Source organism: Larus michahellis, chromosome 7 (assembly GCF_964199755.1).
Source record: "Larus michahellis chromosome 7, bLarMic1.1, whole genome shotgun sequence".
Taxonomy (NCBI): domain Eukaryota; kingdom Metazoa; phylum Chordata; class Aves; order Charadriiformes; family Laridae; genus Larus; species Larus michahellis.
Genome location: NC_133902.1, coordinates 60,313,262 through 60,341,103, shown reverse-complemented (window position 1 = coordinate 60,341,103; position 27,842 = coordinate 60,313,262). Strand labels below are relative to the sequence as shown.

General features: G+C 41.4%; 1 protein-coding gene across 9 annotated transcripts in view; it reads left to right on the top strand.

Moving 5' to 3' along the window:
* CCDC148 (coiled-coil domain containing 148) overlaps positions 1-27,842 on the top strand; it is an 80,683-nt gene that overhangs the window by 37,741 nt on the left and 15,100 nt on the right. For all 9 annotated transcript variants that reach the window (XM_074594422.1, XM_074594417.1, XM_074594419.1 and 6 more), the window contains 2 exons: positions 17,342-17,482; positions 22,484-22,602. In XM_074594422.1, coding sequence (XP_074450523.1) covers positions 17,342-17,482; positions 22,484-22,602 — 260 coding nt within the window. The remainder of the gene's footprint in view (positions 1-17,341; positions 17,483-22,483; positions 22,603-27,842) is intronic.

Genomic DNA, 27,842 nt, shown 5'->3' with positions numbered 1-27,842 from the left:
GTTGGATTGGTATCACAGAATCACAGACTGGTTTGGGTGGGAAGGGACCTTCAAGCCCAGCCAGTGGCACCCCCTGCCCTGGGCAGGGACACCTCCCACCAGCCCAGGTTGCTCCAAGCCCCGGCCAACCTGGCCTTGAACCCCTCCAGGGATGGGGCAGCCACAGCTTCTCTGGGCAACCTGGGCCAGGGGCTCACCGCCCTCACAGCAAACAATTTCTGCCTCACATCTCATCTCAATCTCCCCTCTGTCAGTGTAAAGCCCTTCCCCCTCGTCCCATGGCTCCCCTGCCTGATCCAGAGTCCCTCCCCAGCTTTTCTGGAGCATATTTGGGGCCTGGAAGGGGCTGGAAGGTCTCCCCGGAGCCTTCTCTTCTCCAGGCTGAACAACCCTAACTCCCTCACTCAGCCTGTTCCCATGGCAGAGAAGATATTTATACTGTCTGAGGCTTACTTCACAATTGCTTTTAACATTTGCTTCCACTTCTGAGGATTCTAAATGTTCCATTCATCATCACTACCACCAGTTTTTTAGATTAATGCTGGTCTGTTTTCAGAGAAATAATGAATATCTGTCTTCCCTTCCGTTTATTTTTAAGAATGCTTTCTAAGACCTGAAAAAATGGATCCCATAACTTGTTTGGCCTTGTTATGGAGGTTTCGCAATATTCTGAAAGGTGATTTACTGTGTTAAGAGGTGAAAAAAGATAAAAATACCTGGGGGTGTTTGGTAAGAGAATAGAATAAAATGGGAGGAGCCTGGATGCAAGAGGAGAGTGTTATGATGTTGATGCCTAAGGCATGTGTAAGGGGAATCACATTTCTGGGCAAGAAAGGCATGTTAAGATTTGTTTAAACTGCTCTCTGATTTTTCACTTGCACAGAAATTAACATCTGAAAGCAGACATGGTGTAGTGTTCTCTACCAGCATCATTTCTGTTGGACCCTTACTTTTCAGCAAAATACTGAACACTTGATTTTGGTTTTCTACAAGTAGAAAAACACAGTAAAACTTGTACTGTGATTAAGATTTTTGATATTGATGCTATTTTTTCACTATAGTAATAATACAAAAACCCCCTGTTGTCTCCTGTTCCTGGAGCTGTCTGTCATGGGGAGGTTTGAATCTAAACACTTTAGGGTTAGAAACTGCCTGGGCTTGACGCAGAGGGGAGAGCTCCATTTCGACTCCCGTGGCAGGCTTCCCTGCAGCCAAGTCGGGTAAGGAGCGGTTCTCCGGAGTTGGTGCGGGGTTTGGGGTTTGTTTCTTTTTTTCTTCCCCCCCCCCCAGGCCCCCCTTTGTGGAATTGCTGTGTGTTTCTCATCTGCACAATTAGAGGTGGAAGGGCCATTTATTCCAGAACTGTGAATTTATGAGTCTGTCTTTTTTTTTTTTTTTTTCTTCTTCCCCTCAAAAAGTAACAAGCAAGCGTTTGAGTATTTGTGTTGTCTCTGTGTAGTTTAAGATTCTCACTGATGCATTGAACGTTGGCTGAAAGTTTTTTGGGTTCTGACCTCCTGTTTCCAGTAACCTGGAACTGTTTGAAACTTAAAGCTATTAGGCCTAGACTTTTCAAGGGTTGCTTTCAAAGGTGGCTTTGTTAAAATGTTGAACACTTGATCAATAACAATTCACCTGTTTCCCAGAAAAGAGGAGTGAAAAAGGTAGCTCTTTTTTTTTTTTTTTCATTAAAGGAGGATATCATTGTGACCTTGTTTTGATCAGCTCCGCGGCTGAAAGGGCTAGAGGACGGAAGTTGAAATTGAGCAAGGAGCTAGCTGGCTTTCAGAGAAATTATTCTGAATGTATCCATGGGTTTTCTTTGGATTTGACGGGCATGTGCATTTGAAAACTCATACTTTACCCAGGTTTAGTTCATTTTACAACTTCTCTTTCTACACTTCTGCAGTGGGCAAGCACAGGCTGTCATACTGTGAAAAGCGGCTGTTGGCAACTATTGGGTGAAAAGCGGCTGTTGGCAACTATTGGGTAAAAAGCAGTCTAGTGAGTTAATTTACACAGCTAAAAAACCATCCTCACGAGGATCCATAAGATGGAGTAAAATGTGGATCTGTCTCCAAGGGAATGAGTGTAGAGCTGGAAATCAGGGGTTAGGGCTGTTCTCCCGCTTTTTGGCCATTAAGTGACTGAAGTTTTGCATTTCAGTAAGTTTAGCGTAAGGAAATCTTACTTGTATCACTTTGCCAGAGGGAAAATGTAGTTGCTATAATGATTTAGCTGTATAGTAGACTTCAGGTATGCTTGTGAAGAGTTTGTATCCTGAATGTGAGAGACACAGATCTCCTTTGTTAGACCAGGAGGTTGCAGAGAAAGTCGCAGCATTCATATGCCTATTTACATGAGCTGTAAAATGAAGTTATGACACACACACACTGCAAGATATCTAAGCAGCTTTAGAAATGCAAAGGATCGTTAGATTCATTTTGCAGGCAGAATACGCAGAAGTACATTAAAATCAAAATGGAATGTTTGAGCAGCTGTTAACGATAGAGTGGGAGAAGACTAAACTCTGCACATGACACCTTTCGTTTAACTTCCAGTCAGTAAACCATTTAGCCTGCTTTCCTTACTTGATTTGAAGGGGATATCTTTCTGTAAATCTCTATACTTCTTTGAGTTTGCGGGGTTTTTAAAAAGAGTTTTTCTTTCTCTGTGTGTGAAAATCAGTTTGTTCCCAATTGTAGTGCAGATTGAGCAATGCAAAAGAGAAAGAAAATATTCATAGAATCATAGAATTGTTGAGGTTGGAAGGGACCTTTAAGATCATCGAGTCCAACCTTTAGCCTACCCTGACAAGAGCCACTTCTAAACCATGTCCCTCAGTGCCCCATCTACCTTTTTTTTAAACACCTCCAGGGATGGTGAATCCACCACCTCCCTGGGCAGCCTATTCCAATGTTTAATAACCCTTTCAGTGAAAAAATGTTTCCTAATGTCCAAACTAAACCTCCCCTGATGTAACTTGAACCCGTTCCCTCTCGTCCTATCACTTGTCACCAGGGAGAAGAGGTCATTCATATGTGACAGGCTATGCATTTTTCTTATTACTACAATAACGACATGATATCACCTAACTTTTATATAGTTCATCTGTTAACAACAAACCAAAGGCATAGCAAACAGACTAAAGAATTTATTTATTTAAAACTGTTTTAAATGCACTAGAAGCAACTATGCCATCGTGACATTCTAGGCCTTGTGACCGACAAGAGGGGATAACAATTAAAAAGCAAAGCAGCAGAGAAGTTAAATTAATGCTTATAGCGGTTTTTATGTGGGGAAAGGACTTTCAAATTCTTATTCCATGTTCCATCTCACAGAAGATCAATGGGTGTCCTTAGCAGAAATCAGAGTCTCTAAGGAGGAATTTTGAAACAACTCAAGAAGCTCAGGTGAAATAAATCACCAGGGCCATATGGTAATCTGAATGAAATAAAGTGTGAAATGGATAACCGTACTGAAGATATACCGTACATTCTTCAAGAGGAAACATTTCTGGTACATACCTTTAACAGCCCTGTTTGCCATGGGAAAACAAGCAAAACAAAAACATGTAAATGAGAGGTCGAGAATCCCTCAGGTTTGGTATGCTTTGTGCTGTGTGGATGTAACCGCTTTCAGGGTTCTGTAGCAGATGCTGTGTAAAAAAAAAAAAAAAAATTCTGTGTAAAATTCCTCTTTCTAAGCAACATAGAGAAGCAAATTCTGCTATGTCACAAGTAAGGGAGAGCGTGATCTTTTAAGAGGGTTAGTAGGGTGCTGCTTCACAGTTGGTGTTTGAAGGATTGAAGTACTTGCTGTGATACATTCAGAAATTCAGTCAAGGTATCTGCATGCATTCAAAACATTATTTTTACATTGAATTTATCTTAAAATATTTATAATCCAGTACTTTCCATCTTCATATAAAACAAATTTGAAAGGACGCTGGAGGGAGACCTACAACAGTAGACAAAAGGTCATTGAATCTCCTGTGTGTGATGCATAGGGTGGGCTTTTTCTTCCTTAGCATAAAGCTATGTGCCTGCCTGCCTTTAAATCTTTTCTCTTTCTCTTTTTGTGTTCCAGGATTAATCCCCACTCCAGTGCTAAAATCTCTTGTAACGCATTGTGAATTTTTGGAGAGCAACTCTTGCATTCCTTATCCTGGCAGAAACTAAGATAAACAAATTTCAAAAAGAAGAGAGTTAGGTGGAATTAACCGGGATATTGCCAACCATATAAAGCATGTTGCAGGTTGCCCTCCTGCTCCCTTTCTGTATAATAAGAAGAAAAGATGTGTCAGTAAACTCAGGGAAAAAAGTTGTATCTCCCTATCCAGCATATAGTCAAGTCACTGATTGGAATGGTTTGACTGCCATAAGAGATCAACATTGAGGTATTACAACTGAATATAAAAAAAAGGCTGGATAGGTATCAAATCTAGTACTTTGACTATCATCTGATCACTTTGCAGGGAACTTTGTAAAAATAAATATTTAAATAGTGTAATATTTAAAGTAAGAGTTTTGTTTTTCAGAACCATTGTCTGTTCACCACCAAGCTGACCCATTCGTTTGTTGGATGTGAGAAGCGCAGCAGAGCCCTGCGCTACGCCAGTGGTGTGGAAAGTGTAGTAGTTTAAAGTGCCTTCATGGTTTGCTCCAGCATCATAATTAGAATTTATGCTATATGAGACAACATACAAATTTGAAAATGCTCTCTTCGTTATTGTGCTGTGATAGATTTGGGAAGGAGTAGGAGCACGCGCGGAGCCACAGGCCCCAGTGAAGTTACAGGAGGCAGTTTGTTAAACTGTGGCAACTCCATTACGTGTGATTCGTGTTATTCTTCTGAGGACGCTATCATGACTGCATGCTTAATCTTCTGTACTGGGTATAACTTGCGGGGATTTGGTGATGGGGCTGCAAGGGCACCCTGCGTGAGAGGAGACTGTGGACTGGCTTGTCAGCTCTGAGATTCATTTAAACAACTCATTGCGCCCCAAAACTTCAGCCAGTCAGAGGGGAGCAGGTGGGGCCCCAGCCTGGGACCTGTCTTGCTCATTTTCCTGCCTGCTAGGTTTACCAAAGCTTGTAGGTGAAGTGTGCTCGAGACGCACTTATCTGTCAAATTTAGTTGAAATTGTCCAGTGATCCCCAAAATTACTTGAGGATGGATAGCCGGACAGGCAGACAGCTCACGCTAACCGTATTTTCTTAGGAGAATTATCTTCTTTCTTCAGCTAGGAAAGTGGCACCTCAGGCAAGCAAAATAATTTGCATTAAAATTTTGCAAAAGTAGGAAAGGATCAAAGGAGCTCTTCATCCAACTGCAGAAGGAACTAGAAGAGATAGTACTGCATATGAAAGACAGGAAATTTAGCTAAGTACTTGTAAATAGAAGTGTGGCTTGCTTAAGGTTATGCATGTGTGAATATTTAAGCCTACATAATGTTTAAACATGTTAATAAAATGTTGACGCTCCCGTTGTCAAGAACAGAAAGATGTTCTGAATAATGGTGACTGACAAGAGAGAGGAAATCCAAGGACAAGCTGTGAAAAGTAAACTGTTCACCCACTTGACTCGAGCAAAGCTGTTGTGACGTGCTTTCGGTGCCAGGGAACTAAAACCCCTCCTACACGATCACAAATTTTGTCGGTACCAATCCCAGCCCTTGGGACTCAGTTTCCCAGCTGAAAGCAGTGGATCTTTTTATTCTTCAGGTTATGACTGAAGGTTATGCTCAAATGCTTTTCTCTCGCATCCCTTTTTCAGATTTAAACACTCTTAGAGCTGCAGAAAATGTCTACAGTTCTGTTAACGATCAAAACAGTTACTTTTGACCACTTTTTGATTTTTCAAATTAAAATTTTTCTCAAGGTGGATATGGGTGTTTTTCTCTTACGTAACAAAATTAATCCTGGTGTCAGTAGCCTTGCTTTTCTCCGTTATTTCTTGCAGACCTCTCAGAGGTAGCCTGCAAAGCACAAGCTGCTCTAGAGCACCAGTCAAACACCTACTGCGGATGTGAACTTCGATTGGTTTTCTAATCACGGTCAGAATGAGGTTATCTTCTGAGATTAACAAACAAACTTGCAAGTGTATTATTTCTTAATTATCCCATTGCCAAATGCTCAAATACGGGACTTCTCACAGGTCTTGTGGAAGTCTGTCAGCAGCAGGAAACTGGTGGCTGGTTCCATTGGCTGTTTTTCATTTGAGACCCAAGGAGCCTGGACGCGATTCCAGGTGCTGCTCCGAAGTTTTCAAGGCAGAAGAATCCCCAGTCTAGAGCAGAAGGAACAGGGGTTTAGAGTTGAGACTTATTGGAGACTTCACACTGATATCTGTTAATATCACGGTAGTTTATGTTGTTGATGTGCCTGTCGATGGCATAAGTACCTGCATGTATTGACTGTGTGGTCTCAGGAGCTTCTGCACTCCGTAAAATCCAGACGAGTTCTTTGCCGCAACAGTTGAGCTCAGTCTTGTCCGCAGGGACAGGGCGCATTGTTCTGACGGCTGGCCTGCTGAGTGACCCAAGTTCAGAGTGTCTGCTGCCCTATAACCTCTGTTGTGGGGCGTTCGTATTCAGGATTAGGTGCTAGCATGGATTTTGAATGCGTGGTGTTTGTGGTGACGGTAGGGGCCAGCAGTATTTGAAGCGCTGTATCGCGGAGCCCAGAGCGCAGGATGTCTGGCCGGTGTGTTGCTTTATCCGCTGGCAGGAGACAGGAACTCTTTACTGCGGCTCTCTGGGCTGCTGCCACCAGCACATGAACCAAAACTCCTAAACAGCAACGATCCTTGCTAAATATTTCTACTAGATCATGATATTTAATATGGAGCCCCCCCTTGTAAATCTGAACTTCCTTCCACAGTAACTAGTAATTGACACATTTGCTATTTTAAACGTTCGTGTCAGTTCATAAGGTTGCTGGCATGCAAGAAAAGGAAAACAATATTTATGACATTTATCGAAAAGGACTTTCTAGGACTTCCTAAACTTTAAAAATGATGGCTTTTTCACATTGTTTTGACAAATTCCATCCTGCCCTGTAATGTTTTAGACTCCAGGGAACTGTTCTTAATATACATTTTAATTTTTTCCCTTTTATAAGCTCTAGTATTCACACCCTGAGGCACCTGTCTCATTATCTTTCCATTTAGGAATATATGCATATACTTTCTATTCTTATTTGATTTCCAAGAATAACACTGTTGTTATTTTATATGTCAATGTGTGGTGGGTTTGATTAGTGGAATTTTATTTATTTTTATTTTCTGTTGATACAATTATACATCAGTAGCAGGTCTACCATACATCCCGCTTCCCTTGGAGATGTCAGCTTTGTTGGGGCAAAATTTGACTGTGGCTTCGAAAGTCTTGGCAAACAAGTCATTAACTGGAAGTGTAGAAATCCATGAGATGCCCACTGCGCAAGCCTAAATCTACTCTCCAGTACTCGTGCTGTGAGTTCTGCGCGTCTGAGAATTGTTGAAACTACTGCAAATCGGCACATGTTACCAGTAGGTCCAGTGTTTCCTACATGGCACAGTTCTCATGCATGCCCAAACCACCTGTGAAGAGCGTATCCAGCCCCTGCGTCCTGGAGCGGCGGGGTCGCTGTGCAGGTGCTGTGCAGGCCGGTGTGTTTGGCTGGGAAAAGCTGTGGCAATTCTCTCCTGGAGATGCAAATGTTTTACAACGCGCGTTCATTTCCTTCTTCCCAGTACCTAGCAGAAAGCCTCAAAAGTTTGAGTAGTGTAATGAGAAATTGTGGGTGAATGCAAGTAAGTTTGAAAACACTTTTTTTTTTTTTTTTAAATGAAATCCACTGCTTTTTAGTGGTCATTGAATAGACATTTCTGTATAACTAGGGACTTAAAAATTTTCTTAGTTTTGTAACACAGACTTCTATTGACGTGTTCCATTTATAAAATATTTAAGTCTAAGGGATTTTTACCCTTAACCCAAGCGGAATTTATATGTTTAACTTCTGTTGATCTTAATAGAAATTATCTGGGTGAATCCTCCTTCTTCTATGGGAGACTAGGTCTTTAATTTTTTTATTTTCCTCTAGACTTCCTTCCCCCTTTTCTTAAAAACCTTTCCTTTTTTTCCACCTTAGAATGGCAGGGAGTTGCTCAAGCAAGAGGCATAGATCAACATGCACTACTTTTATCTGAAGTATTAATGACCAAGTGTCCTGGTTTGCTGTATTGCAAATAAAGAGGCTACGCTGCTGGTAATAGAAGTCACCTTTTAATGAGTTTTCCACGTTAATCTTCTAATGATCTCAGTTTGTCTGTGCTCTTTGGCCAGTTCTATAGTAGATAAAAAATAATGACCTTCTCTTTTGTGGGGAAATAAGAAGTTTGCCAAATTTATTAAATCATCTTCATTGATTGGATGATGTGTCCATTAGGAACTGAACCCAGAAGAGTATCCTTACTGAAGACCTGATGTTGCAATCCTGTAATTCCTTTAGCCCGTAACTTCTTATCACTTAATCACCTTTTACATCTGTTTTGCTTAATTTTGTTTTCCAGGACACACTAGAAATGCATAGCTCTAAAATGGCCTTTTCTCTGTAAACAGAATCCTTAGGTCACAAACTTGTACTTCTTCTTGTCTCAAAAACATGAAGGAAAAATGTCGTGGTTGACGTGGTTTGAATCCAAACTTGCAATTAAGAGGCATTTTTTTCCCCTCTGTGCCTTGTGGCTTCCATCTGGAAAATGAAGAGGTATCTCTGACTTACCACAAATGTGATAACTCGATTCCCTACTCAGCGAGAAACAGCGCAGAAGAGCTGGGCAGAGAAGATGATGATGATACAATGAAGTTGGGAAAGAGGGCGAGAAAGGAGAGGAGCTGGTCCTGGCAATAGAAGTGGATCAGTCTGGTTATCTGAGTTGTGGACGTTTCTTGCGGTGCTTTTGGACTCTGTTCATACCAAGCTTCCCCTTTCTTCTGCGCTTCATACGAGCGCAGCGTACGTAGCTGTAGGAAAGCCTTAGATGACCTAGAGGACTCCAGCCTGAATCATCCTGTGGAAAGGGAGCAGATGCGGGTTCCCATGCAATTTGGCACTCGTCCTTTCCAGAGCTGATTCTGTGGTTCCGAATGACTATTTGGGCTCTATCAGGACAAGCCAAAAAGGTGCTGACCTTGTTCTCTGTTTCCAAGGGTACCTCTAGTAGCCTAACATGGAGCTTTGCCACACAACAGGAATTTTACTGCTACTTATACCAATTTGTGGTGCAGATGATGTGCGCCACACAACACCAAGCCCAGGTGGTCTGTGCTGTCCCAACCGTGAAACATGAATTAACACTTCATGTCTATTACTTGTTGGGATTTCCTACCCGCTTTGCGGAACAACCAGTAAGAACTGTGGGACAAATGTATGTAGATGCGTTCCGTGAGTCCTTGGTGTATGCTTAGGATTTTTTTTTTTTTTTTACATTGAATTCCTTCAAATAATATTTGAATCTCTAGTCATCTTGTGATCACACTTCTGATCATGCATCCCTGGGTGCTGCAGCCACTGTAGCTTTCAGTTGCATGGTGACACCACCGTGACAATGCTGGCAGTTCCGCGGTGCTGGAATGGCGTTCTGGTCTCAGCTTCCTCCGCTTACCACACCAGTTTTGCAGTACTTCTTTTGCTATGTAGCATCTTCATTTGTGAAGTTATTTTTCTTGAAGGGAGCCTCTAAAATTTTTTCCCAGACATTCTTAGAATCAGTTGTGAACAGTTTGAAGAAAAAAAAAACCAACCAACTGCAAACCATAACAAAAATAGAGAAAGCCGTGCAGAAATGTTCCAGAGATTAATAAAGCTCTGAGAGATTCTGAAAGTGTATTGGGATCGGGTCATTTCATACGGTTGGAAGAGTAAGCTAGAGAGACTCAGGGTGGGGATATCAGAGGATTTTCTTCTTATGCCTTTAGTTATGACAAACAGCCCTGACTTTATCACACGATTATTGGTAATTCTTGCTTAGAATTTGAATTCTAGCAGCTTACTGTATCTGCGTAGCACAGTGTAGCCTGGGGGGATAGTGACCTGGAGCTCTCCGTAGTCATTTAGTGACACTGTTCCTCCTGGTCACTTTATGTCCTTTTGGTCGGTAGCGTGTTCTTGCCTCAGTTCCCAAGGACGAGTCTTAGTCCTTGCGCGAGTTCCCCGTGCAGCCCGTCTCCATGCCCGCCCGCCATTGACCTCCCTGTGCGGTGCAGCCGCTGGAGCGGCTCGGTGCCAACTCGTCCTGTCACCATAGGCAGCTTCAGCATCTGTGTATAAGGGAAGTGAGCGTTGCTTAGAGAGAAAAGCTGACGTGGTGCTGGGCTGCTGTGTGCTAGTTTAATGGGAATTCCCGAGGAAAGTCCCCCCAAAATTGTTTTGTCATTAAAAGAGATGTATCTGTAGCATTAAATACATGGTAAATACATTATTACTATTCAGATGTTCGAGTGAAAGAACTAATTTATTACTTTAATTAGTTTGTAGTGTACTTTACATTATTGTAATATGCAATATTGAAATAATGAACTGAAAATAGCCATGTACACATTCTGCTCAGCACAGCGATTTAATAATTCACTTGGCAAAAGCTCCTCTAATAATACATGAACTGTGAAATGTACTTGAAATGCTGGTTGTAATTAAAAACTTTTAGAACTTAATGTTGGCAAAGCTTGTACCGCTAAAATGTAAGCTGCTTTGTGAAACAGGCAATAGGGGTTCCAGTTTTCAGTGTATTTTTCAATATTAGTTTAACTACTAGGATTTCTTTAATATTTAAACAGAATGTTTACCGTTGACACAGTAAACTCTATCCTTCTGATTTTGCACTCGCAGGAATGAAAGAATGCAATCAAGAACACGTTAATTTTTTTGTGTGCATTCTGTGGTCCCAGATTACTGCCTTAGGGTGTCAGGATTATTGTTTGGGATTTTTTGTATTCTTCAGGTCTGCACGATACTACCTCTGGAGGAAAACCCTGATGGATACAGTGGGTTTTCTTGAGAAACTTAAATTGTAGGAATGCTGAAAACTCAGCCACAGCGCTTCCTCAGCTGTTGGGCGCCCTTTCCCTGCCTGCCCCTTGTCGCTGCTGTGTGTTTTGCGGCAGTGCCAGAGATGCTCCGGTAGGGCTGGGCTCCCCCCGCCGCGGGGCAAGAGCCCACAGCACCGTGCAGTTGGCAAGGCAGAGGCAGGCGCCGGCTGGGTCGCTGTCAGAGGCAGTCCACTACATCCTCTGTTAGCGTGAGTTAAGGTAGTCTGGCTCCTAGCTTTTGAACCTGTGACAGTATGGAGAGGGGACTGGTTTGGAAATCGACTCCTTCCGGCTCCTGGCGTCTCTGCGGATGGTTCTCCCTGGAGCAGTTCCCCTTTGTAGCCAGGCTGGCACACAAAATAACTCCGGGCTGTGGGGCTAGAACTGCCCTCTAGCAGAGAGATGTTTTAATGTTCGAATGGCCTTTAAAAAGTGAAATATTTTGACATTTGAATCATCTGTTTAATTCCTAATTTTTTATATTTCTTGCATAATAAAACACTTTAATTCAGCTCAGCTCTGTTAAGAACATTTTATCCTGTATGACTTTAACTGTTCATGTGGGGAGAACATGGCGTAATGCCAACCTACTGAATAACATTTCATAAATATTTTGTGAACAGCGCTTTTCTGGGTTTTTACACATTTTTATTTTTTTTCCCAATAGTGAATAATTTTTTAAAGGAGGCGACTCCTCTTCTGCTTTAACAAAAGGCATGGATTACATGAACGTGAGAGGGGCACTGATAGTGTAAACTAACTTCATGTGCTGCTTACAGAAAATAATAAATGGGTCTTGTGGGAAGGTATAATCCAATGAAAACTTCCCTCTGTCATTCTGATTACCTGTTTTCTTGATCAGCAATGGGCTCATGCGTTTAGAAGAACTAACGAGATAAAAATGTGAAGCAGATTCTACACACTGAGTGAATGGGTGTGTTTAGCAGTGATTTAGTGCGGTGTAGGTAGCGTTGTAGAAGGCAGTGGAGATACACGCTGAATTATTGGCACGTCAGTTTTGCCTGAGGAACCTCATTGCATGACTAATGTTTTGTCAGCTGAGTGAAGTTATATGTTTGATGCTTGGTTATGCTCACTTGTTTGTATGAAACCTGTTGAAAATCTAGATTGTGCCCCAATATTGATTTCTGCCTGGAATCCAAAGGTTTAACAGAAGAGCTATGTGCAGATAACTGGGGAAAGTGATTATGGCCTGTCATGACATTGGTGCATAATGTATGCCACACGAACAACTGCTAATCAAAATGAACGAATAAGGAGGCTTGAGATGATTTTGGGCTAGTATCTGTCTCTCTTCCTGCTTTTTTGTTGTTTGCTTTCCTTCAATCGGTTGTCATCTCACCAGACTCTGCTGGGCTGGTTCTGTTCTCAGCATCCATTTCCAGTCCGTAGTTCCCCTGCAATACCAGTAAACAGCAACTTTTATTGAGACCAATTTAATGGACTCGCCGTGCTAACTAATGGCTGCAATCAAACAACTAAAAAAGATCCCTGGTTAATAGGTAAATTAGTATCTAGTGAAGACCAGTAAAGGATCGGGAGGGTTCTCGGGCTTGGAGGAAACAGAAGCTGCATCGTGCAATGAGACCACTTACATTGGCGTTTGTCTCGCTATTGAAGAGAGTTTGAAAGGAGTGTGAAGCAGGATGTAGGAAAATACAAGCTTAAAAAAAAGCTTTTTTCTGTTACATAGTTTGACTGTTACCTCACTTCAGTTCAGAAAATCTCAATGATGTTATTACAGAAGTTTAAAGTTCCTTTGAATGCTTCTGCAGTTTATTCTAGCTCCAATCTGAGTAGACTTTTGGTGGTTTTCATTCAATTTCTAGTTATTGTTAGACTTTAAGGCTTCACTGTGTGTTTTTGCTTCAGTCTGTTTCAAAAGTGAGGTAGAAACAATTCCATGTTCTCCCATACTCATTTTCAAAATGTTCCTTTTTAAGTTTATTAGTGTAGCAAGTGAAGGGTAACTGAAACAATTTAGCATTTTATTTTAGATTTCTAAGCTGCTAAAATGCATGAGCAGACTGCTGCCAAAATTGCTAAATAAAGATTTCTATTTAGACAAAGGCCTTGTGTTACAAGTCTCACAGCGTGTGGGAGGTTTCATTCAGGTATTACAGCTGAGCTCCAGAAAACAAGGTCTTAGGAAAATGGACACCTTCCTTCTAGAAGTCTTTCAGCTGCTAGTGTTGTCATCTCACGTAGTCCTCGTTCTATTTTTATTATGGTTCCATATTTCTGTTTAGATGGATGGTTAGAAATCGTAATTGGCTGTTTTTGTGCTGAGTCACACACATTCTTCTGCTGACACTTCTCTGGGAACTTGCTCGCTTGAGGATGCGGAGCTGCTGTGGATTTCTTTGCCCATTTGATGGTATTCTTATTCCTGTATGGCTTAGAAATCCCCGTCAGTTTGTCATTCCCTCTGCGCGAGGCAGGCCCAAACCCGCTGCTTCCTCTGTAGGATCCAGCTGATAAACCTCTGCTACGTAGCAATTTTTTGCTTAAGTCCTTGTTTATCCATTTTCATTCTTGCCAAGCTAAGCGAGCTGTTTAGACCCCATCTAGTGCTGAATTTATCAGGGTCAGAACTAGAGAACCCTGAAATAAAGGTCTGACTACATCTTGCTCCTTACACTTGGCTGTTCCTCACCTTCAGCGGCTCTCCTGAGAACCCGCGAGAGTTCAGACAACTCTCCCAGGAAAGCGTGTTAGAGCCTCTTCTAGAGGATCTAGACCCACTTCTTTCCTGCGTTTTTGGTAGTACCCCCACACTGAGCTACATCACAAGAATCCTTGCTTTGCATGTTCCTCAAGAAAATCCATTCCTGTTATGCCTAAAAACACAGCTAAATGCCTGAATTTTTTTCTTAGAACTTCCTTAAATCTTACAGGATCTGCTTGTGGACTTGATGTTTTTAACTTGTGAAAAACTTAAGGAAATAAGATCTCGGATGATAGGAGATAAAGACTTGAGTCCCAGAACTGAGCGTGGGGAGTGGTATGGGAGAATGATGTGAGGACTGAGCTGCAGAGCCAGTGTGTTCCTCCGTACCAGATTAATTCTTTGGCGTTAAAGAAAAGACAGTGGACAGCAGAGAAGACACTTCCAAGTGAATGTCTGGACACTGGAAGAGACGCTTTTCCGCTTCTTGGTGATTTTCAAGTGGAACAGCTCCAGTGTCAGGGAACGAGAAGACCCTGATTCAAGCTAGTCTAGAAGAGAGGATGTTCTTTCTCATATTGGGGACAGCTGGATATAGGTCCCTGCCTCCATAAGTGCTGCATTATTTCTTTCTTACTGGAAACCATAAACATGGCTTTGTATTCCTTTTTACAGAAGAGGGAATTGAATGTGGATCTCCCCCAGTCTGGATAAAAGGGCTCAAGGTGTTTATGCAGTGATACTGCAGTCTTGATTAATCAAGTCATTAAATAAAAATTCGGGAACTGTTTGGAACATACTGCTTGAATGCATTAATGTGTTTTAGATGTCTGAAAGCATGATATTGCTAGGGGGGAAACATGCTACTTAGCAAAAATTTTTGCTCAGTACTTCCTTTAATAACCTGTTCTGAGGAAATTAAGGTAAATGATGCATATGCAGTATATATTCAAGTGGGACCAGTCGTATTTAGTTCTCTTTTCTGGAGAAATGAGCTGATTTAATGCACATGCTTAGAGCTATTTATATTACAGTACTTATGTCTAAGGGGTATTGATGTTAATATGTCACTTCTAATGAATGGAAAACCAGGGTGGGGGAGAACAGGTGGCTGTGCATCCCGTAAGTGCTCCGTGTGCTCCCCAGTTCCTGCAGAAACTTCACATACCTGTGGCTGGCAGGGTAAAGGGCTGGGGGGATTGTGCTTTTTTCTTTTTTCTGCCAAAGAAGCATTACCCAGTATGTCTCTTGTTAACAATTTTATTATTGTTATGTATGTGAGATCCTATTAAGGGAGCATTTTCAAAATTCTGAGGAGAACGATCATATATGAAGAGTCATACCTGTGCTAATGAACACTGCAGTAACATTTTTAGTTTGTCTTTCCATAACGTGCAAGTTTGAATTCCAGTTTGAAACAGTTTTGTAAGAATAGCTAAAAGAAAAAACAGCTGTTTCTATGCTGTCTGCCGTTACGTTGCTGCACAGTCAAATACCTGTGGACAAGTGCAGTTTGCATGTGTGTATCCTAATTGGGCCCTCTTGCATATTTTCAAACATCCGTGCCCAATTGCAGTTTCCACACGTTTACGTTCCCCTCCTTGCAAACCATCTAACTGCTTTTTTTGACGGTCATTCAGTGCCATTAATACCTGCTGGCACAGGCAAACTTATCTCTGCTTCTACCCCACTGCCCCTAAAATAATTAGTAGCATCGTCCAAATAAGGTGGAGAGGGAGGGACGTAGAGAGGTTCGGGTTTTCAGGATCTTGTGCCTTTTTTCTCCTAGCTGCCACTGTTGCTCTCTTCCTGTAAAATATCTAGTGGAGATGGCTGTTTCCTAGCTTCTTTTTTTTTCTTTTTTTTTGTCTTTTTTTTTCTAGAAGGGAGATTTGAGAAGGTGAAACAGTTTTGAACAGACCTGCACTGAGAACTAGTTACAAAAATGGAAGAAAAGAGGTTAAAAAGAGTTTAATGCTCAGATAAATCATAGTTCTTACCTTTGGGAATGGAGTTGAATCTGGAAAAAGTTGCATGTGCTCTGGGAGCGTAACAGTGTAAATGAGAGTTGCTTGAAGGAGCCCAAAACTCCATAGTTTTAATAAAAACATAAAACCACACCAGTTGATGCTTATGCTTGGGTATGGTAGCAAAATGCATTGAACTTTTAAAGATAAACTTGGGTTGCAGGAGGCAAAAGTAGCTGTTGGTTAGTCTGTGCATGCACGGCATTCATTACAGGCAGAGTATCTCTTTAATAAGCTATCTTGAAATCTTTTAATACAGAGAGAGTTTACTTTTTCAACCACTGTAAAATTTCATGTTATTTTCATGTTATTACTTTGCCTGCACTACATGAAAAGTCACATCAGTGTTTAGTCTATTGAGACACTTTGAAACGAACAAAATATAATTGTTATTTAAGCAAAGCAGCAGGGCAAACACGGCATCAATCGAAGATGCAACTCGCTGAGAACCTCAGACCACAGGGAGCACTGGACTTGTGAACAAAAATCTTTCACAAGCACAGAACAGAAAAATTAATAGAGCCTGTACGCACAGCTAATGAAACGTAGTAAAGGTGGAGAAAAAATAAGTATTTTAATGTCTTAGTGTTAAAGTACTTATTGTAGTATAGAAAACCAGATGAAAAATGGCTGAAATGCTTGTTCCTTTGAGGAATACAGAGTTGTGTTAGCAGTGGACGAATCCGTTACAAAAAGAGCTGGCAAGCCAACAAAAAGGAGACATCGTTAATCCTATTGAAAGCAGCGCGGAACAGAGGAGTGTCCAACTGGGGACCACGCGGCTGGGAACAATGGAAATACATCACTGCCCGTTACCCGCTACTGGGGATGTGGTGTCTTGTTTGACCAATACAGTGTGTCAGGAATATGTCAGGGATGGGGGTCTGGCCCGTTGAGTTTGTAAGAGGTGTGTCAGGCCCCGGAGGAGAAGTGGGATGGAGCGGGTCCTGCCCTGCGGCTGCCGGCAGCTGCGCTCCAGCCGAGGTCTCTCCTCCCACAGAAGAGCGGGACCTCGGGTATACAACACCATTACAGGCACTGCTCACAACCCTTGAACAGGTGTCAGGGGTCCTAGACTGATTTTGCATAGTTTGAAAGCTGACAAAAGGTGAAGTCTCTGTCACTGGAGCCCGTTGATTTCCGCAGGGTCCTCGTTGGAAGCGAAGTGCTGTTACAGGGATGCCCGAGTTGAAGGATTCTGGTCTGTGAAGGCTGGTCTCCATTTGTTCATAGGTTTGTTAAGAAATGTACATGTTACTGAAAGTCCAAGCGCTGAAGGGGAATTTAATATCTGATGTTACTGTGATGGTTTCGGCGATGTTACCTAAAATCTTTTCATGTGTGATTTTATTGCATACTGTGCCAGGCAGCTGTGAACTGCACATTAACATGCGGCAAGGTGGTGCTTACTAATTGATTATGTATTGCTGATAGGATTATAAATCTTTGTTTGTAAATGCATGACATGGGATTCCTTCCTAGCCGCTGTCTGGCAGGCTCACGGTGTCACCAGCTCTGCTGCAGGACTGACTCTTCAACCGTTTCTCCCAGGTTCTCCAGTGGAAAGCACAGCAGGAAGAGGCTGCTCAACTACAAGCTGCTGTAGCTGCCAGAAGAAAAGAAAAGAAAGATGAGGAAGAAAGGCTGCAGAAAGAACGGGAAATGATTCGTAGAGCTCAGGACAAAGAGAAAGTATGGGAAACTTTTATACATTTTTGCATATGTTAGTGGTACGATTGCCTTTAAAATCTTTAACTGCTCTCACTACCTTGTATTCTTGTGAAGTATTTAGTGTAGAGACGGGCAAATGAATCTTGCTACTGTCCATTTCATCTGCCCGCACTTACACATCAGTTATGTTACTTCATTACGTTTCTAAAAGGAAAAAAAAGGCGTACACAAGTAATTGTACGTGACTATCTCTGTGTCACAAGGAATCAGCGCAGAGGCAGTGCTGGAGTTCTAACTCTTACAGATTTGTGCTTTTTTGCAATGTGGCAAAGACTGTGAAAGCTTCCAGTGCTGCAGTTAGGTGTGCTGCAATGCAGCAAATGAGCCTTACAGAATATTGTCTGCAGGGCAGCGTGCTGCACTGTGCAGCACTAGGACCTTACCTGGGGGCCGGCAGCACAATGGCAATATTAACCGTTTCGGCATGCTGGAAGTCTCTGTTACATTATTCTGAGTACTTATGTGGTGACTCCTTGGGAAATGGCTCTGATGCATAAGTCTAAACTTCAACTTAATAGAAAATCAGAAATTCACTATAGTGAATGTAATGCTTTTAGAAAATCAAGCTGTGTCACAGATGTATTTGTGTTGACCTTTTTATTTTAATGGTATGGCAAAACCCCAGGAAGTTGTTTTATTAAAATTTTACCTCTTTTTCTGATTATTTCTTACACTGAAATCTGTCTTCCTTAGAGTCCAACTCACCTGTGGTGTATTTGTTAAGACTGCATAATTATTTTTGTAAAAAATAAGTCAGAGAATTTCATAGATTCTTACTGCGGTGTCGTTCAAATGCTGATGAGCAAATAGTCTCTTACTCTGATGGGCCGCCTCGTGCTGGGGGGTTTGCAAGAAGGGTCGCTAAAAGCTGTGGTCTTACGGGGGGAAGAGGTCAAAGAGAGCGTGTGTCGTGTGTCTGGTGCCCAGCCCAAACCACGACTTTGTAACAGGCCAGTTAAAAGCAGAGTTAAGAAATCAAGGCTTAGCTGTTCCAAATAGAGTATTTTTGCGACACGTGTCGAAGGCTTTAGTGACATCAGTATGTGTCACACTACAGAAAGCTTGTGCGAAAGAAGGAAAACAAAATCTTAATATGTTATCATGTTTTCTCTTTAGACTTCGCCTTCTTGTCTTTATTTATCTGCCATGCTTCTGTGTAACGTGTCTTACTGGGAGCAAACATGATGGGACTTCAACGTGACCAGTGAGACACCCTAGAATTTGATGGATTCTCCTGTCAGTAGATGTGTCTATTGCAGTTGCAGTGATATTCCTTGCAGGGAAAAAAACCAACACAAAACTATCCATACTTACAGCAACTTGATTAAGTTGTTACTAAAACAATTTACAACGCTTACTAAAAGTAGAAAATAAGTTGTAGCACAGCAAAATTACTGACTTGCAGGCGGGTGAAACTGACTGCCTTAGCAGAAGAATGAAAAAATAAAGTCCTACAGTACTTGGAATTTCCCAATCTATTTTTATAGCACTCAAATATATTTTCCTTGCTTTGTCCAAAGAAATACGTCTTCGTGCCATGTCAAGTGGGTCAAGAGCAGAAGCCCTCGTGGCTTATTGTATTCTTGGTGATAGTTTGCGTAACTGTTGAATTCGGTGCTATCAGCAATTCTGCAAAGCAGCACTTGACGGGAAGCGCTACCTGGAGAACAGAAGTCTGAGCTGCTGAAGCCTTCTTGTCTCCAGATAGAGACTGGCATCTCCTTGTTATTTTCCATTGCTCCAAGTCCCCAGAGCCAAAATTGGAAAAGCTACCTAATTTCCAATTGATTTCATTTTATCTGGGAGTTCATTGTTCTGGATCACGATTGCGTTTGCATGTTGCATGTATCCAGTTTCTCCTCTTGCTGAAGAAGTCTCTGCTTACGTTGGTCACCTGATTCTACTTTTTTTCTGCAATTTATCTTAAAGACGAAATATACATTCTTGGCAGAGCACAATCTTTCTGTTAAACTATGCTAAATCATATAGTTAGCAAAATTGCAACTGGTTGTCCAAAAGTCTCTAATATTTATCCTTAAATTTATCTGTAATATTTAAGACTGTCATTTTGGGTTCAGTAGTTGAGAAAGCCATATTTATGTGCTTGCAAACCATGCACTTCCAGAGAAACCCTGGCTTAGTTTAAATGAGTATTGGTTAACCATTAATTATCTTATTGTAAATGTCACTGGTGAAATTTTCAGACACAAACCTCTCTAAAAAGACACAGGGGAATTTTTCAAGACTGGGTATTTGTATTATGTTACAAAACTGTATTGTGTATGTGATTTTTTTTTTCTTTTTTTTTCACACTAAGGTACTTTTCCTGGTATTTGTTCTTGGTTGTTATGTTGTTAGTGTTGTTATATGAATGGGTTAAAGTTATAAAATAACAAATTAAGGCAGAACTTCGACCTTTGGTGTCTGCATTCATCTTCTGTATAGGAGTTTTCAGGGTGAGATGTGATGGAATGCTGACTGGTCCGGCTAACGCGGAGGCTGTCGCAGGTGGAGCGTGTGATGGTGAGACTGTGGTTCCCCGCCAGCACTGGAAGCAGAGGCACAGAGAGGGGCAGCCCGTGTTTAACGACAGTTCACTGCTTAGGTTATGAGGCTCTTCACTGCTGCTTTTCTTTTTGTTACAGCTCGTTCTGCTTATTTGTGTTTGCTCGCTGCGTTTGCAGTGGCGGGAGGCTCTAGAGGCAGGAGGAAGGGGAGCGGCTTGGTGAGGCTGTGGTGACCTCACCTCCAGCAATCTTCATCTTGTATGACGGTATTTTGGTTGTGCAAACTTTCCCCTTTCCTCTGGCCAGTGTGTCACGTCTATATAGAACAGTCCTCTGCCTGTGCACAGATGGGACAGCAGCTCTTTGAGGTCAGCGCTCATATGTTTCGTCAAGTGTACTACATATTGGATCCTTAAAAAGCGCTGCTAACCTTATCCTGCAGCTGCTTTTCTGGTGGATGTTCTGTGGCAGCAAGAAGAATGTGTAAAATATCCGCGAGCAGTGTAAAAGAAATGCCTACACTCTACCTAGTTTGTAGCCTAGGCAAGGTATTTCAAGTACTTCCAAACCTGAGAATAGGTAAAATGATGTTAAAGCTTAAATACCGATGCTACATTTGCTCTGTTCAACTGCGGATCAGATTTTTTCCTATATATTTAAATGTGGAATTTCAGAAACAGAGTTTATGAGAAAACCTTCAAACAATGTGGAATGCAAAAAGGGAATAATTGTGAAAGACAGTTTTATTTCATAAGTGTAAGTATTACAAACAATATTAAATAAAAGCATTCTAAGAAATATGGTTATAGCTGTCCTTGTTTTCATGCCCTTCATGTGTAAAAATGGCCTATGTAAAGAAATGATTGGTTTATAGGTTGGGAATTCTGAAATACAAGCACTGTTTGGAAGACTTGTTTTATTCTGAATCATGATAGTTAAAGGTTTTTCTGCACAAAGTCAATCATATAAAGAGGATGGTATTTTGACTGCCATTTCAACTGAAATCTCCAAAAGAAGCTTAAATTCAATATAGTTCAGTGGCAGAAGTTATTTTTATTGCCATTTTATGAACCTTCTCCTTTGTGAGATGATTACATAAGTAATTTTCGTTGTAAGAAATTACCTGTATTTTGGGAGGTAGGGTAAGTTCTTAGACCTTCACGGAAATGTTATGCATTTAATGGTGTAAAATCAACAGATTATTGAGGTATAATTTTAATTGCTCTTATAATTAATTTTATAATCAACATTTTCTTAGATTATTAAAATTCTTAAGATCATCTTAGATTTTTGCATCTTTTTCTAAAGCTTCTATTATTCCAGCTGTATTTTAAATTTTAGAAACATAATGCTGTTTTGTCAGTGAGTTACAAGTGGCAGTATTGTCGTGAGCTTCTGTCATCATAAACAGTCTTTTTGAAAACTCAGTTTTGATTTTCAAGGTAAACATTGTCTTTGTTTTGCTGGAAGCAATATTTTTTTTAGCGAATTTTGTAGCTTTTCTCTTTCTATTTGTCGTAGCGATTGCCAAGAAGTCTGTTAGGCCCAAGGGATTAAGGGGTTTCTGAGCTCTGAGGTCGTATGAAGCACCATGCTGTTCTCTGGCTGTTCTCTTGGGTTCTGATTTGGAAGTACATTGGGGTATGTGTGTCCCAGCTTGTCTTTCTCTTCTGGTACCTGCACGTGGAATGGAGAAAAAAAGTGGAAATGAAAGAGTGAGAAGTACAACCGAGAGAAATTGCAAGAGTGCTGGCCATTGTAGGTCTACCACGTCCTCCTAACGCGTCTTGTTGGGATAGCAGAGCACTGGTATAACGCAGAAAACAGAACGTATGATACCTCAGAAAATGGAATGTATGATACCTGTTGGAGATGCCATGGAATATGAGTTGTATTACTGTGTGGTGGTGAGAAATCACAATTTCTCATTTTGCAACCAAGACCCCTCACCTTTCCAGATAAGCTTCCCTGCGCAGGTGTCCTAGTCTTGCTTGAGGCCTTTCTTTCTCACTCAGCTCTGGAAGAGCTTCATACTTACACGAGGACCACTCATATGCTGCTTCCTCTTCCTCAGCGGGCTCCCCACAGCCAAACAAACAGGGCTGGTGTGGATCCAGGCGTTGGAGCTAACCTGGGGCATGTTAACTCGAGGAACATTCACTCACTTGAGCAGCGTAGTTGAAGGTTTTGATGGCCGAGTAGGAAAGCAAAAGAGCAAATGAAAGTGGTAGTCTTCAGTTTGCAGAGCTGAAAATTCTGTCGGGGGGGCTCCAGACCCTCTCATTCTCCTAGTACATCTTTAGTTAGCACATACTGTTCTAAAATATAAATTTTGTTCTAAAAATATCAAAATTGGTTTTCTTTTTAACTTAATGCTTTCCTTACTTTATTTGTTCTCACTGCCTTGGCTTTTGAATGATTGTTGTTTTGTTTACTGTATTTGTTCAAACTCTAGTTGAAGAAGTACTGGGCTGAGAAACAGCTGAAGTGGCAAGAACAAGAAGAGAAAGATCTACAACGTCTGGAGGAATTAAGAAAATTAATGGCTGAACAAGCAGTTAAAGACAGAGAACGGTAAAAGAAATTAAATGTGAAAACCTATACTATCAATAGGAACTTCTTATAATCTAATTTGCTTTGATCTCCCAACTTTCGAAATTAGAATACATTGAGATAAGTAATTATTTTTTTTTTCCTTCCCATTTGGCAGTTACCCCAGTCCATATACCAAAGTTGCATCATGATTGTATCTTGGACGCAACTTATTTGTTAGTTTGAATTAATTCTTATCCGTCAAAGTTTTAGACCTTTGTAAGCACTCAACTGTTGTAATCATGACAGGGTACGCACATTAAAACCAGCTCCCTTTGTGATTTTTTTAATTGTTGCTGGGTGATAAGACCTTCTACATTCCCATTTTGCAAAATGATTTATAATCAGGTTTGGTTTGTTTGAGAGGCAGGCAAGAGGAGCACATTAAGCACTTAGCAGCCTTAAAGATATTTATTATTCTTTTAGAGGGTCTTAAACCACGCATCTAGTTGTGGATGCTCTTCACCTGTTTGATGTAATTTAGGACTTCAGCCTGTTAACATTTGAATCCTGGCCAGGACCTTGTTGCAGAATATGGCCTTTGATGGCCTCTTGAAGAAATACTTGATTTCACAGAGGAGCATAAAAAAAACTGTCTGTAGTCTGGTTATAACTGCTCTCAAATCACAGGCTTACTATTTTACATAGAGGGAGATACCAAATCGCATGGACCAGAAATGTAATTAAAATAGTGTTAAAGTACCATTGGCATTAGAATATTAAACTTGGTCTTAAGCATTCTGTGGGAAACACTACTTCAATCTTATTCTGTTACGATATCTTGCTGACAGCTAAATTTAAATGTCTGTATCCTTATGCTACAAATATATCTATAGCTTTCCTTAAATATACTGCAATGATTTAGCTCATAGCAAAAGAAAAACACATACTTGAATTTCTGAGTTTTCAGCAGATCTGATAGGAAAAAATGCCTTTTCTTTAAACCTGTGTACTGCACTGTGCCGTACGGCTGGGGGATGTTCTTTTCTTATGCTAATAAACGTAGCAGAATAAAATATAAGGAAATGGCACAGTTCATTGAGGAATGCAGGAAGGAAATAATCACACCTTCGGGCTATTATGAATCAAAAGTGGGTAAATGCTTAGCATTATGTTTCCCAGAATTGGCGTACTGTACAAAATAAACCAGTTTAAAGATAAATGCTTACTGTTTGTGGAGATTAATAATTCTTTGACATTACTTAATGCTTTTCATCTTCAAAGCCTTCAGAAGCATTAATCAAAGAAGGGCAGAGAGATGTTACTGTTATTAGCTGCTGCAGTGCTGTAAGTACGGTACAAGGCTTTTAACATGTTGCGCTGAACGAAGGCGGCCGTGCGGGCACAGTGATTTCGCAGTGCGGAACGGCAGTCCTGTACGAACGAATGGTGTTCTTACGAGATTTACCTGTTGCAGCACATGAATTGGTTTTGAGTCTTTGTAGAACTGATCATGAAACGTGGCACAGGCCCGTACCAGAGTTCTGATCTGGCACATCTTCAGGTTTTTTTGGGAAAGGAAAAGATTTTTGGATTGTGAGCTGACTTGTCTATTCTAAGTGCAAGATGTAGCCTGGATAGCGCATGGAGTTTGTAACAGGTACGATAAGATATTAAAAAATGGTCTGCTGGTACCCTGAATTCCTTTTGAAATTGATTTAAAATTAATTAATCAGGTTTATAAAAAAGAAAAATATTATCACAGAGTCACTGTGGTGCTCTGTTTATTCAGGTCTCACTTTGTAATTGCAAGATGCTGAATAGCCAGAGCTATGACCAGATCGAGGAAAAGGATTAAAGGCACCTGAAACTGGGGGTAGAATTTCCAGTGACTAAGTCCAAATTTGCTTTCTACAACTCCTCTGCTTACTGACTGTCTGACAGTGGAGACATTTAACTGATTGGACATTTAATTTCTTGGCCTGTAAGTTCCTAGGTGGCTGCAGATTTATGTTGCGTGCGTGTCTTAGAACTGTTGGATACCCACAGTTATATCCAGCTGGATATCCATCTGCTGGATACCTAGCGCTTGCCTCAACACCCCTGGGTTTCGGTTATGTGAGCTCCCATAGATGCTGATCAAGTAAAAGATGGCGAGAGTAGTGTTCAACACAAAATCCTAAAAAGCAATGCTCTCAGCATTCAGAAACATGGGAGAGGGGAAGGGGATTGTGCCGTGATTTCTGCTTAAAGCACAATATCTATTCTGTATGAATTTTTTATCCAACAGTCATTTCATACGAAATTTGTAAAACAGCATTTTCATTTTAAAAAGTCATGGGGGCTGCAGTAAGAACCTAGATCTGCCCAGATCCTGTCAAATGCCCTGACAAGTACGCGAAAATCGTACTGCTTTTGCTTTCTTCTATTCCCATGTATTTTGTATTGTTTGTGGATAGTGGTCCAGCTATTAAAACAGGGGTGGAGGTGCCCTTACCTAGACTATTGTATATTCTCCATGGATGTGATGATTGCTGATAATGCAGAAAATGCAGATTTGGACTCCTTCAGCCTAAGAACCTGAGACTGAAACTGTCTGGACAAGAGCTCTGGTTACTGGTTTGTATCATAAAACGTCTGGGCTGGCCACATTTGAAGGGGAAAGCAGTAAGTTCTCATCCTTTTTTTAATATAAATCCAAGGTTTAGTAGATGACAGCTCCAGAGAGAGAAATGCTCCAGAACCACAGCAGGTACTAGAGAAGTGGTGTGTGTTCCCCTTACTGGCGTGCAGCAGGACTTAACCCCGTGAGACTGGGGCAGCTGCCGGGACTGCTTCGGGGGCACGCAGTTAGTGCTGGCAAGGTACGTCTGCATGTGTCCCACCGAGAGTCGAGGTGTGGCATGGACATACATCTGCGGCATCCGGTCCTTTAGGTGAACGTAGGATCACGCATTCAGCTGTTCCCAGTGTCTTAAGTTAGGTCTACGTGCCTGTGTCTTCAGGACACGGAATTATAAGCTCTCTTTTAATGTGGTATTCAAGAACTACAAACTGCATTTCAGTCTTACTGTGCTTCAAGAATGAGCATCCAAGAGGGAGATGTTTGTCTGCTGCTCACAGTGCGCTTCCTTTTTTAACCTGTGCAGTGAATTTCAGTCAGGTCCTGCATCGGGGCCTTTAGGGATGGAATGGATAGAATAGACGTGACACCTTCTACAAGAATATTCCCCCATCCCACCCCAGGAACAGCTTTTGTATTAATGTTGCAAATTAATGAGAATTAAATCGGCATGAAGTTGTGCAAATATTTTCACTCGCTGGCTGTGAGGGATAGGTTGCCCGGCCCCGTTGTCCTGCGAGGCAGCGAGTGGGAGGCGTTGCGAGCGTTTTATCCCCACAGCTGCAGCTGCTGCTGCGCCGGGCCCCGAACGCACGGGCAGGGCCGGGAGAAAGGGTTGCTCTGTGCAAGAATTTTATCTGACAAATTAGCGTGTAAAACACTTTCTCTCCCAGCTGCCTTGTGCCTCGGTGACTCTGCGCATTGACGCAGCCTGTCACGGCTGGAAGCGCAAGCAGAGCTTCTGAGCCACTGCATAATGCTTCCTGATGGGTATATGAGATGTATTCAACTGACAACAGTTGACAGGATAAGTTTTGATATAGGGAAAAAAACCTATCTCTATTATAACCCAATTTTTTAAAGTTCTGTTAGAGTTTTCATAACAAACATAGTAGTGCATTTTTTCCTATTGAATATTTATGAGACAGCGTCTGAAAGCAGAGTTTTAATGAAATTATGCTTATCAAAAATTACATAAGTACGTACCCACAATACTTCAAAAAGGTAGCTTCACTGAAACTAATCAGCTAAGCTCATTTTTCAGCTGGTGATTTATTAAAATTGTTACTTACTGTGGTACTTAAAGTAAAATTGTGTATTAAGGCATTTTAATTTTAAGCTTTTCTATAAAATTGAGTTTACTTTGAAGAAATAATAGCTAAAATATTGCTAAGTATAATAGAGTGAAAGAGAATTAACAACTTTATTTGGATGTGGACACGGTAAAATCAAAGCTCAAGTACACATTTAAAGCTAAGTATAAAAGGTATTGGAAGAATGTTCCAAATTAGGAACACAACGTATGGTTGAATATGTATTTACAAGGTTCTCTGCCTGCCCTGGGTGTAGATTTCATAGCTCTGCCATGGCCCTCTGACAACGAAACTTAATCTTTGTTAATACTGGCCTTGGTCTCCCCATCTCCTTGGGATAACGCAGTCATGAAAACGGGAATCTGCCTCTTAGGAGCAACAAATGCTGCATCCAGACGCCAAGTCCCTGCGCTGCCTGTCAGCGACTCTGGCAGTCGCTTGCAGCCCCTTACACCAATTCTAACCGGGTACGGAAATGTCCTAACGCGTTTCCATTTAGCAGTGCCCGGCGTTCCCATGAACAGGAAAACTGCTGCAGTAGAGACGAGGCATTTGAAAGGAGGCCGGCGGACGCGCCCCTCGGTTTTCCTTCTTGGTAACTGGCACGAGTTCCCAGGGTGCGGGATTTCCTGTTTGATAACCTGGAGTGTGTTAGAACATGTGCCGTAGCAGTCAGCACAAGCAGAGTGAAAGGTTTTCAATATAATATAACCTTTGTCATTTTTTTCAGAAAAATATGAATATCTGCTTTTAATTGCATTTTCTTCATGTAAAAATCAGATTAGGCTTTCTCCTTGCAACAAAATTACCTCTGAAGATGACTGCTGTCAGCATTCACCTGCCTAAAATGCAGCGGCAACAGCAAGAACGCGAAAGCCTCCCTGGGGGAACCTCAGGCAGCTTTGGGCCGCTCTCTTGGGACAAATCTGTTTGTGCTGTTAATTGTTATGGGGTTATTGATGCAATGGTCTTTTCTAGCTACCAACATCACTGTACATTTAGTTCTGGTTTTTGCAGTGTATAGCACAAGTAATATACTCCTTGGAGCTTACTAAAATTTCAAGAGTAAGAAAATAAAAATACATGCTTTACGGTAGCTGAAGCAGCTCTTTCTTCTCCATTTCTCTGAAAGCAAGTTAAAATTTGAAGGGCAAAAGAAGGATAATTCTCTGACTGCAAAGCATGGCAATGGCAACTCCTCCATAAGGACTGTAAGCGACATACTGGAGAATACCCCACGGCTTCCTAAGAAACGGAGTTTGGCAGTGGACGGGGGGTTATCAGGAAATACAGTCAGGGTAGTGCTGTCAGGGCTGTGAAAAACTGTTGCTAAAAGTTGACCCGCA